Genomic DNA, 12,692 nt, shown 5'->3' with positions numbered 1-12,692 from the left:
GAGAGCCCGATGCGGGGCTCGATCCCAGGACCCTGGGATCATGACCTGAGCCGAAAGCAGAGGCTTTAACCCACTGAGCCACCCAGGTGCCCCTGTTTTTTGTTGTTGTTGTTGTTTTTTTCTTCCCCTGTAGTTCATTGTTTTGTTTCTTAAATGCCACATATGAGTGAAATCATATGGTACTGGTTTTTCTCTGACTTATTTCACTTAGCATAATACCCTCTAGCTTCCTCCACATCGTTGCAAATGGTAAGATTTCATTCTCTCTGATGGTGAGTGATACCCCATGGTATAACTAGACCAGTACACATCACTTTTAGAGCCCCTAATTAGGACTATATCCTGTAGCCCTGAGAGAATTGTATTTCAGCATGTGACAGTTCTGTTCTATCTCTAGGAGTGGTTCCCTTGCCTCAAAAGGACAAGTACATTCATTTCTTTACTCAGCAAATATTTCTAGAGCACATACTAGGAGGCAGGCACTGACTATCCATTGATTAATAAAAAGGCCATAGTCACAGTATCATTCATGTTCCTGTAGCTCTTAAACTCTAGTGATACTGGCCTCTGTATTTACTGAGGTCACTGTTTGTCTTGTTGCTTCTGACTCATGGCTGTAGTTACTCTCTTATGGGCAAGGACACCACATTCTGAATCAGTGCAGTGGATGGTGAAGTGTAGAGCCAGTCTCCTCCACATCAGGAACCTTGCTCCTAAGCTTCTCTTCCCTTTAAGGTATTGTGAAAAGGGATATTGACCAGAGACCCTCAGCATAATTTTAAAAGACTGTTGCACATCAAATCAGAACATGCTTTTTAAGGACTGGAACATTTTCAGCAAGATATTGAGTGAGATCTAAGGCCCACTAAAGAGAGCCATTCAGTTAACAAGTAGGAGAATTGCTGATTTCGAACAATAAGGTCTTTATACTGAAGTGATATATAATATTCTAGACAGATTTTTTAAAATTTGAAAGTCTAGTTTTTCTACATACGGAAGCAATTTGTTATCCTGAAGATTCCTTGGAATGCCTCAGGTATTAAAAATTCATTCTCGGATACCTGGCTGGATCAGTGGGTTAAGCCTCTGCCTTCAGCTCAGGTCACGATCTCAGGGTACTGGGATCGAGCCCCGCATTGGCCTCTCTGCTCAGTGGGGAGCCTGCTTCCTCCTCTCTCTCTCTCTGCCTGCCTCTCTGCCTACTTGTGATCTCTCTCTGTCAAATACATAAATAAAATATTTAAAAAAAAATTCCTTCTCAAACTAGTAAAAGATAAGGGAGTTAAATAGCCAAAACTCTTGTGGTCTTTCAAGATATAAAAGCTTATGTGAAAGGATTAATAACCTTTGTTTCTGGTTTGTCAGTACGTAGGAAAAAAGCAAGTCTCCTTGACTTGTGACATCTGGTTCAGTGTGTTGGCTCAGTAAAAATTAGCTCCGTTACTTGTAATGGATTTTATCTTGGTATAAAACAGCAAACAGAGTCAGAAGGCATTAATAATCTATGTGAATTTAGGACTGAAACTACTTTTCCTTTTATGATAGGTCTTTTAACGTACATCAGGAAATGTAGCTTGAAATGGTTGACTTAGCTATAAGTAACCTGTGAATGAATCACTGTTCTTAACTTTGCAGTATGGCTTTGTGAGCATTTCCTCATCTCCAGCTCCTGGCAGAGGGGTGGAGAAGCTGGACTACATCCAGGGATTTTAAGTATCAGTTTCAGATTTCACTGAGGCTTTGCTGGACCCAGGGAAAGCTGCCGCCGCCATCCCGCCACCCCCCCACCCCCCCCCGCGGTCCGCCTGAGTGCACCACTTCTGACCCTTCACTTTCCCAGACGTAGCAAGACTCAGAAAGACTCTGGGGCAGTCATTTATGCAGGCAGTATTGAGTTCCTGCTGTATTCTAAGCCGTGATCTCTGCCCTCACTGGGAGAGACAAACAGTAAGCAAGCAGAAACATGCATATGAATTAGAAGGCAGAAGAAGCTAAGAAATCAGGGAAGACCTCACTGAAAAGTGACATTTGAGTGAAGATCCAAATGATTGTAGGAAGCCAGCCAAGCCATTTTGAGGGGGAGGTAATCGTCACCGGCAGATGGGACAGCAAGGACAAGAGTGCATCTCGTGTTTGAGGGACAGCAGGAGGGCAGTTTGACTAGAGCGAAGGTGTGGGTTTTATGGTTCATTATTGAGAGTAAGATGAGAAGCCATGGGAAGGTTTAGAGCAGGGGAGTGGTGAGATCTGATGTACAATGTTAGAGTCCCTCTGGGCAGCCTGTACCAGGACAGTAGACCAGGGATGATGCAGAGTGCGTGGTTCTGGGGACATTTTGAGTCTGAGCCTGTAGGACTTGCTGGTGGGTCGGGTGTGAGGTGTGAGAGAAGAGTCAAGGATGACCCTGAGGTTGGACAACTGGAAAGACTGGAGTTGCCAGTAATTTCTCAGTTCATGGTGAAGACAGCAGGAGACACTGGCTGCTGGGGGAGGTAGGACAGGGCAGAAGTCAGGAGCTCAGTTTTGGTCACATTGTTGCATCTGTAAGACATCTGAGTGCAAGTGTTGCCTAGGCAGTTTGATAACAGCCCTGAGCTCAGGGGGAGGGCTGGAGGCGTGCATTAGTGACAAAGACATTTTGGCAGCACAGAGACCTTATTTAAAGAGAAATTTACCGAGATTACTCAAAAAAGAAAATTTTTTTTTTAAGATTTTTATTTATTCATTTGAGAGAGAGAGCGAGCACGAGAAGGGGAGAGAGGCAGAGGAGAAAGCAGACCCTCCACTGAGCAGGGAACCCAATGCGGGGCTCCATACCACCTGGGATTACAACCCGAGCTGAAGGCAGATGCCCAACCATCTGAGCCACCCAGGCGCCCCTAAAATTTTTTTAAAAACGAAGTGTAGATAGAGAAAAAGAGAGGTGGCCCAGGCACTGAACTTTCCCAGGAGCAGAAGGAGCTTGAAGAGTAAGGCGTTAATCGTAATTAGAATTAACCGAGCACTTACTACTTGTCAGACAATGTGCTGGGTCATTGAGCACTTTTTCTCATCCTCTACATTGCCCACATTTGACAGATGGGCAAGCAGAGATTGGCCCAGAGTGTCACAGTTGGTCAGTGGTCGCACTGTGGTTCGAATTCAGGCCCATCTCCTCGAACAGGCTGTGTGCTCTGTCCCTGGCTGTCCTTGCGCCCCACTGTGGTGTCCATGCATTTCAACTTCAGGAAAAACTGCTCCATCTCTGAGAGCAGGTGGTAGGACGCAGCACTTGAAAAACTCAAGTACAAGTGCTCATGGAGGAGGGATTCCGAGTGGCCCTTGCCAGCTTCCAAAATAATATATGCCGAGCATAACATTTTTTAGTACTCTCATTTGTTGAAAACTACAAGAGCATATATGTATTGATATGCTTTGAAAAAATATTTAACCCTTCCTCACAGATCCACTCCTGATGGCTAGCTTATCATGAAGTTGCACGAGTTTCCAAAACGCTTACCCATTTATGCTCAAAGTTCCAGTTTCTCTATTTGAACCCTCACCTACCTCCTAACCTTTTAAGTTCACCACTAGGTGAACTTAAATGCTTCTCACAGCCTGTCACATTAAAAGCATACGCACCTTTCAGAGCACATCAGATTTCCCCCAAACACCTCTTATTTTCCTATATTCCAGCCTTTTTCTCCTTTTACAGTGCTCCCAGACTCCTGCTCCTGCCTCCCCTTCTCCCAGTTGTCTCTTTTCATTCGTGCTTCCTTCCTGCCTCTGTAGGGGAACTTACCTTTAGGTCTTGGGGGGTCTTTCCTCTCCTTCATTTGAAGGCCCTCTGTACACACCACCAGAGGTTGTAGCACCACAGACACCCTCTGAGTAGCTTTAGCCAGAGCCATCTCCTTGACAGCTCTTTCTTAGGCAAAGAGGCAGCTGTATTGGATAAGGGCAGAAACCACATTTCCAGTCAAATCCATGTTCCCCGCAGTCCTGCTGTGTGCCAGGTGATTGCAGATCTAGGAGAAGCCCCAGGACATGCTGGTGTTTGCAAGCGGCAAGACAGGAAGATGGGCTAGCCAAGGAGAAGCAGGTAGTCAAGTGAGCGGGACTGATCCATTAAAGCGTGTGCATTGAAGAAGCCGAAGTGGCGTGGGGGGGGGGGGGGGACTGCTGGAACACCATCTCTTGAGGGGCTGGGCGGGAGCGGGGTCCAGTGAACCAGAGGAGAGACTGGCCTGGTCGGAGCAGAGACAGGCAGAGTGTATGGGTACAAACGCACTAGGATGGTAGATGATAGGGAAAGGATGAAGAAATGGTAATGATTTCTGGAGGAAAAAGGCAGAAAACAAGGTAGCCACAGCAGACTAGGGCCCAAGAACACATAGCTGTGTCACTGGGCAGGTGTGCCAGAGAGCTCCGAGCCCACATGCGGTCAGGAGAGGAGACAGCTCCAGTGGTCTGTGGCTGCAGGGCCTGCAGGGTGCTGAGGGGAGAGAAGCGCAGGAGAATGGCGGGCCAGCTCCGCTCGCTTCCCTCCCCCCTGCTTCAGGCCGCTGACCAGTGACTGGAAACAGAAATCCCAGCGAGGAAGAGTATTCTGGCAAAGCCAGAGATGGAGTCATTTTCTGAAAGCCGGAAAGCAGACGGGGTGAAAGAGAGGAGACTGTCTCTGCAGTGAGCTCGGGAGAGGACTGAGGTGCAAGTGGGCGCCGGTTCAGGGACTATAGACTGGACGGTGGCGCGGCAGGAGGGGCTCCTGGAGCAAACCAGTGTGACGAATGAGGGGACCCAGACCCCTGAGCCCCCACCGCTGTCATTGTGCTGAATGGGGGGGGGGCGCAGTTACTCTCGAAGTGAAGCATGAGGATGAGCGCGGAGGCCCGTCCTTAGAGAGGGGATACTGCCGGGGGCGCCTGGCTGCCTCAGTCTGGAGAGTCTTGGGGTCATGAGCTTGAGCCCCACGTTGGGGGTAGAGTTTACTTTAAAAAAAGAAAGAAAGAAAGAAAGAAAGAAAGAGAGGGAGGGAGGGAGGGAAGGAAGGAAAGAAGGAAGGTGGCATTTAAAGAAATGATCATTGAAGATGAGTACCCGAAGTCCCGGGGGATTGCCAGATACCGTGATGATTTCAGAGTGTCTGAAATCTTCCTCCTGAAGAGGAATTCTAAGGGAGTTTTGGCTCAATGCCACATCCCCAAAGCCAGAGCAAGTTCCAGGATCTTCCACCGCTTTCCGTACTTCTTGGTTTTGGGATACACTCGTAAACTGTTCCTGCGTGAGATATGCGGGAGGCAGAACAAAAATGTCTCAAATTCTGGGTAGTAGGAACTCCTCAATAATGATACTTTTTAGAATTAATCATGTTCCACAGAAATGTCATGTCTTCTGTGCTTAAGATGAAAGCATGACAACACGGGCTCAGAGAGCTTAGTAACTTCCCCAAGATTATCCAGCTGGTGAGTGGCAAGGGCTAGACTTGCACCCAGGGCTCACAGAGGTGCGTTCTTAACCCCTAAGCTAGCTTGCCCTCTCCTCTAGCGCGTGCCTATAAATTAGACATGGTTCCCGCCTGCACAGAGCATTCAGTGTAAGAGATGGATATAAACAACTATAATAAAGTCACATGGATGAGATGAGAGAGAGACTTGCTCTGGAAGATGGCAAGAACCACAGGAAGCAGAGACTATCACTGGGGCAGTGCGTCTGTCACCTGACCAGAGGTGCTTACTGGCACAGTAGGTATTTGAGGAAAGGAAAAAGAAGTAGTGAGGAAAACAGCTCCACGGATTTTTTATAACTGGAAGAACTGGAGTCCTGGGGATCAGCTGTTTCATTTTACATATAGGTAGATTCAGTCCCGGAGAGAGTAAGAGGTTTGTCCAAGAGTAAACATATTATTGACAAAGTGCATAACCCTGGTCTCCTCACAGTTATGTTGTGTATTGTTTCACAAATAGGGATTAGGCGAAGGTTCAAGGAATCATTCCTGGGCATCCAGTAGATGACACACTAGCCAGAAGAGTCATCTTACCAAAGCCTGGCTCTGAGCCTGGTACTGCCCCTTGAATGAGGTAAACAGCATTTAGGTACTTTGGGACCTGCCCCAGTCTACCCCTCTGGCCTTATCTTCTGTTACTTTTTCTACTTACTCTGTCCTTCAAACTGTTCCCCATTTCCTAATTCTGTGGAAATTCTGCTCATGCTTGAAGGCATTGCTCAAAAGCCACCCCTTCTGCAAAATCTCCAGTTGCCCCAGCAGGACTCTGCTCCATCGCCAAAGCCATCTGTGTTTGTTATAGAGCTGGTCACATTGGATTTTCCTTTGAGTGTTGCTCCTGCATTGCAAGAGGCAGGGGCTAACTTGCCCATGTTTTCTCTCTTCTACAATACCTCACCTATAATGGGCGCCTAGCTAATGTTTCTTGATTCAAATAGGTATTTTTATCTGTACCTTTCTGCTTTCTAACCTTCTTCCCCAGTTCCTGAATATGCTGGATGATTGGATAAGAAAGAGATTTTTAGGAAATGGTCTTCATGCTTTTCTGTCATGGCAAGTATCAAGGAAAGTGGGAAAGTCTATGTGTAACTACGTTCTTCTTGGGGACAGTTTGAAAATGATCCGTACACCCAATCGGAGTAAAAAGGAAGTTCTCTTTCTTGCTCCAGTGGGATGTCCCCATGCGTCTACAGGTGGGAGTGGAAACCACTTGTGATTTGAGTGTATGCCAGCTGGTAACTTCACTCCCATAAAAAGCAAACTCTCAAAGGAGGAAGAGTTCTGCCTCTCACTAAGAGAGATCCACAGAGTTTCAAATGTCCAGGGAGTAGAAAGCCCAACTTGGAGGATGGGGAACATCCATGTGTTGTGCTGAGCTGTGCATGAAAACATGACTTATACCACTGGTTGATGACTGAAATACCTAAAGAGGCAGAAGAGCTATGGGACCTTACCTTGGACTTTTAAAGGGGGCTGTTCTCCCTCACTCGGCATTTTTCTGCAAGACCTTTCGAACAGCAGAATGCTTCTACCTTCAGCATAGAAAGCAGCCAAGCCAGTCTGACCAGCTTGAGGGAAACACCGAACAAAGCTGCCAACTCCAATCACATGAACACTGGTTACTAATTATCTTCTGGCCTCTGTGGGGAAAGATATAGCAGCTTCCTGATTGGATCCTGAGGTTAAAATAGCTCCACATCTCTCTGTGCTCCAGCTGGAGGAGCAAGAAGAGTGTCTCAGACACTTTGGGAGACATTTTCAGGACGGATTACAGCCTCAGGCTAACCTGCACCTGTCCACATTTCAGCCCCGCCCAGGCCCATGGAAGAAGGAAGTAAAACGCCCATCTTTACGCACACCAAACATGTGTGAGACCCATGAAGTTAGAGAAGAAAGAGAAGCAGAGAAGAAAGGGCACTGGGGTTCCAGCTGGGAGTATGAAGACCACAGGAGTCTACAGAAGAGGGACCTTACAGGGCTGGATCGACTTTACAGAGAAGGCAGCTTGGATTCCAGACACTGGACTTTGGGGCAGAATCGGCCCTACAGAAAAAGGCATTGTGGATACTGGGCTTTTGAGCAGAGTGAACCAAGCTACGAGGACTGTGAGGAAGCGGAAGAAAGTAGAAAGGATTGTATGAACTACGGAAGTACGGCTCAGAATTGTGATGGTTACAAGAACTCAGAAAACATGGATTATGGGAATCTGAGCCCAGGGACTAAGGGTAACTGGCTTACAGGCAGCCCGGAAAGCTGGACAGCTGGAGGGTATGGGGACGTGAATGGCCACACAGATGGTCAGAATCTGAATGGTGATCCTGAGGTCTCCAAAGAATGGTGCACTCGCCCCAGTGGTTTGGATGATTCTGGGGGGAATTGTGGTCAACCTGAAAAGTGGCACATGGACCACAGGAATTTTAATTATAATCCTGAGGATTATGAAGAAGCTAATTTTTATTATAGAAACCGCAACAATTTATGTCAGGCTCCTGGGAATTATACTAAGGGTCGGTCTGTGGACTTCCCAGATTTGGATGGAGTGAATGAAGGTAAAGAATTTGTCAAGTTCTACAAAAGGGACAGAAAGGTTTATCAAAATGGTAAAATCTGTCCCAAAGCAAAGAGTCATGCGCTGGCTCCCAGTGACTTTGATATGGAAAATAAAGGCTATGATACTCTATTTGCAAACTGTGAGTATAAATTTCAGAATTACAGAGGGACAGATTCTGTGCATCAGATGAAGAATTGGGAGGATAATGGTATTGACAAAGCAGGAAAGACAGCGCTTGGGAGCAGAGGCACATTCCCGGATAGTCTGCAGGATCAGTGGATGAGAGGGGATCCGGGAGAACACCACGGTGGCATTGTTCAGGGCCCTTGGTTAGGGAAGAATACTTGGCATTTTGAGGAAGAGAAGAAAAGAAATGGCCTGGAGACTTGGAAAAGGAATAGTTGCTACCGCCGCACAGCCCCCAGCAGCCTGAGGCGCTCAGAATTTGTGCAAAACAGAAAGAAAACCCAAGGTATGAACTCAGCCATCCTTTTGAGAAGGATACAACATGAAAATAGATAAAAGGGGTGATTATACCAGGTACTAGGAACACTCATGCACTTAAGGAAACTGACCCTCAAAATTCTTATTTAAGTGTGTCTTGAATGAGAACAGCCTTAGAGATTTAATCCTTTTGGGAGGCACTTCATGGAGCAAGACCATATATAGTGCTATACATATGCACCGTGGCCTCCAGAAGGAGACCCTATTCTCATGTGAACTTTCCTTTCCTTCTCCGTTTTGTCAGGCATCTCTAATCCTAAATATCTTTCTATTCTTACTGTAATTTTTTTTTTTTTTTTTTTTTTTTTTGGTCTTCTGGGGATGGCAAGTTCATTATCAAGGCACCAAGAGATAATTTATTTTCCTTCTCTCAATCCCTATAGTGTAGACATTAGGGAAAAGAAGATTTAACTTGTTTTATAGAGTGAGTGTTCATTTCTTGACATTCAGGAATCTTGCACTACAAGATTGTAGTGCAATCTTGCACTACAACTCTTCTGGAAATCAGAAGATGATATTCTGCATAGTGCTTTGTTCAAGCACACAAGGCTTTGTATATTCAAATTACTCCATCTCCTTTAGCCCTAAACTGAGTTATCTGTAACATGAGTACTAATTGAGTCTTTTGTAATGTAGAGGTTCTTTCTTTCTTGCCAGCTTATCTTCTCCAGGTCTCTGAAATGAACTATGTTTGTTTTATTTTGTTGTTGTTTTTTATAATTTCTGGACTCTCTGTTAAACCTTTATTTTTATTATGTATGTGCTATTCTCCTGTCAGGCCAACTTTCTGGTTGCCAATTTGGGGGAGTGTAGGTTATGGTTATGACCAGAGGATAAGGTGTAGAGTCACAAAATGTGAAGGATCTAGAAAATCTATTGCACACCTTCCTCCTAAGTGGAAAGTCTCTCACCGAGATCTTCAGAATATGTTCACTCTTGGCGGGGGCACGGCAAGTCCCTGGTCTGATATCCCCTAACTGTTGATGGTTTATCCCGTGGTTTTCCAGCACAGTCTAGACTAAACTAGAATTTTCAGGACATTGTTTTGGATAAATCAGGCTCCCCACCTGCATTTGTAAAGATAAGAATGAAACCTACCTGGTTTTAGTTGGGAGAATGAGGTATTTAGCAGCTAGCCACTTTTTCTAGATGCATTTTTTGCTCTGAGATGATAGGGATTGAATGACCTCTAAATTCCTTCCAGCTCAAAACAACCACAACAACAGCCACCACTCCCCCACCCCCCCACACCCAAAAGTGGTTCTATGATTCCTTATATTGGTTTTTGTATTGGTCCTATTCCCTTTCCCCACATCTGTTCCTTAGATGAACTTTGTTTCCTATCTTTAGTTCCTTATTGTATTAAGCCTCTTAAGTGTAATAAATGTGTTTTACTCTCTCTGACTTAATGAGAGTCAAACCCTTCTGTCCAGAGTGGTGAAATTTGCCCTGTGATCTCTCTAACAGTAGCTCAGTCCCACCTTCTGTCATTTCCAGTTTCAGAACTCTCTCTGTATTCGAGGACTGGAGTTTTGATGGTGCGTTCGTATTTCGCTCAGTTGTCACCCCTTTTTTGTACCTCTAGAATCCTCCTTAACCTGTAACAGAATCTTAGTCTGCCCGAAAACCCTTTTGCTTTCTACCATACTTTGCTGGCTGTCTTACACACACACATACCACTGCCCTTCCCGAATGTTACAGTTACAACATGTAATTCAAGAAAGAAACAAGTGTGGGAGTCTGTCTTCTGCCCTGAGTTCACATCTCAGCCCCATCATTTATTAATAATGTAACTTCAGGTGAATTACCTAACCTCTCTGAGCTTTGGATTCCTTATTTATAAAATGAGGCTAATACTACCTGTGTTGGTGTGAGAACATAAATAAAGCACTTAATGACATGCCTGGAACATAGTAGGTGCTCATAAATTATGAGTTCTTTGTCTCTTGGTGACCCACCTCCCCTCCCCCTTATCATTTGCTCTGCCAGCCTGTCACTTCCAGGTCTCCTCTCTCCTGAGATCCAGATGGACGCCCCCCACCATGGGACATTTGCCGTCAGACCCTGTGTCTGCAGGTGTGATTACCCAAGGGGAGCGCCCTGTCCCCTCTGCCTCTTCCACTCTCCCCACCCCCCCATCTGAGAAACAAAGCCCCATTTAATGGCTGCTCCAGCGTGTCTCTTGAGCTAGAAACCAGGTCCTTCTATCAGGACGTGTCCCTTCCCTCACCTGCCTTATCAGTCATTCTATGACAGCCTCAGTCTTATGGGTTGTTAGGGCAGGTCTCTTTGCCCTTAGTCCTAGGGTGCGGCCCCTCGTCCTGGGAGGCTGGCCTTAGTCCTAAGGTATGGCTCTTTTGACGTTTCCGTGGAAAACCAGAGTGTTTATTGAACCTCCTAAGTTGAAGGGACTCACATTTCAGGCGGCGTCTTCTTGGCTCCAGACCGTTGTGAATGAGTATCCGCTGGGCTCTTTGGCGTCCTGCTGTTCTGCTTTCTCCCGGCTTCCTGGAGTCTCAGCACCTGCAGGCAGCGTTCAGGGATTTGAGGGGAATTTCTGCACAGATCTTGGGCTGCTGTCTGTGTGGCTCCCTCTTTTCCAGACATCTCCCATAATATCTAAACACTTCACAGCCCCACATGCGAGCCTTTGACTCTTCAGCTCAAGAAAATTGCCAGCTGTTGACTTAACATTTTTGCTTTATTGCCCCCCCCACCCCCAACATTCTGGAAGACTAGGGATTGACTTCAGGGGATAAGAATTGGGGAAATATGGATCTTACCTAGTTTGCTTCCCTTGTTTTGAGTCTTTTCCCCTCTAGTTTCGGCTGATTTTGGTTGCTTTTCAGTGCCTTTCACATAGTTAATTTAGGAAATGCCTTACCCAGAGTTGCTAATAGTTCTCAACAGGGAGCTTGGTAACAATGTAAGAGCTGCCGCTCCCATTGCTAGACCAAGAATCAGCAGGAAGATTTTACACTTGCTAGTAACAGAAGTGGTTATAATGGGGAAAGGACTTGGAGTTTCGAATTCCATGTTAACTGAGTTACATGATATTAGGATATTGGAGTGAAGGAATCTTCCAGAGAGAAATAGGACACTTGAGAGTGAGAGTCAAGGCTTGGAGGTCCAGGGTCCAGGGTTGGAGGGTTACAGTCAAATCCTGTATGACTATACATCAGCAAGTCCCATGTTTTATAAATAATGGGTAACCACCAAGACTGGGTCTTAAAAGCCTATTTGGTGGGTTTCAACTAGCATTTTTTAAAAAAGATTTTTATTTATTTATTTGACAAAGAGAGGGATCACAAGTAGGCAGAGAGGCAGGCAGAGAGAGAGAAGGAAGCAGGCTCCCCGCTGAGCAGAGAGCCCTATTCGGGGCTCAAATCCCAGGACCCTGGGATCATGACCTGAGCCAAAGGCAGAAGCTGAACCCACTGAGCCAAAGGCAGAAGCTGAACCCACTGAACCCCATGCCCCTCAACTAGCATTTTTGAAAAATAAATTAGAAGTAAATAGAAAATGTCATAGCACATCTGATGTAGTAAAAGTATGTATGTATGTCATACTTCTGTGTGTGAGCGTACACATACACACACACGTCTTATGTGTTATGTATATGTTGAATCACAGTGTAAAGTGTGGCAGCCACAGTTAAAAAATGTTTGAAAAACACTTAAAGCTGACCCATTGTTTCTGTAACCGAAGAGATGGAGCACAGAGAAATTGAAACGTCTGTCCAAAGTCCTTAGCTTAGGAGCTGAACCAAGGTCTCCTGAAGCCCAGACCAGTGCTCTCAGGGTTGAAGTCAGAAGCACAACTGTAAGTTCCTTCCACGTCAGTGAACTTAGAAAAGCAGAAAAGTGTTGCATTAGGGGGGTTGGAGGAGGGACTTCAAATGGAGGGGGCGGTAGCCAGAGTGACACACTGCAGAAATAGGGGAGGGGTGCAGACCAAAGAAAGACCTTGTATTTGGCAGATAGAGTGAGGAATAGGTGCCACCAAGGCCCAGAGCACATTACAAGGAGTTTAGGAGGGAAGTGGTGATGAAGATAGAGAAGCAATTCCTTTGAAGTCTGGACAGTAATTGTAGTGAAACAACAGAATCCAGGAAAATCTTGTGTGTGTGTGGCTTTTTTTTTCTCCCAAGAT

At 45.8% G+C, this 12,692-nt stretch overlaps 1 protein-coding gene across 3 annotated transcripts in view; it reads left to right on the top strand.

Annotated features, from left to right (window-relative positions):
- Positions 1–12,692, top strand: part of DNMBP (dynamin binding protein) — a 103,430-nt gene that overhangs the window by 52,858 nt on the left and 37,880 nt on the right. Inside the window, exon 1 of one of the 3 annotated variants that reach the window (XM_082722267.1) lies at positions 7,191–8,508. The exons of the other annotated variants lie outside the window; for them this stretch is intronic. Within the exon in view, the coding sequence (XP_082578393.1) occupies positions 7,350–8,508 (1,159 nt within the window). The 5' untranslated portion in view covers positions 7,191–7,349. Of the gene's footprint in view, positions 1–7,190; positions 8,509–12,692 lie in introns of those variants that run through there. 3 annotated transcript variants of the gene reach the window in all.

This window comes from Mustela nivalis (assembly GCF_964662115.1).
Source record: "Mustela nivalis genome assembly, chromosome: 2".
Taxonomy (NCBI): domain Eukaryota; kingdom Metazoa; phylum Chordata; class Mammalia; order Carnivora; family Mustelidae; genus Mustela; species Mustela nivalis.
Note: the sequence above shows the minus strand (reverse complement) of the source record. Positions and strands in the feature narration are given on the sequence as shown.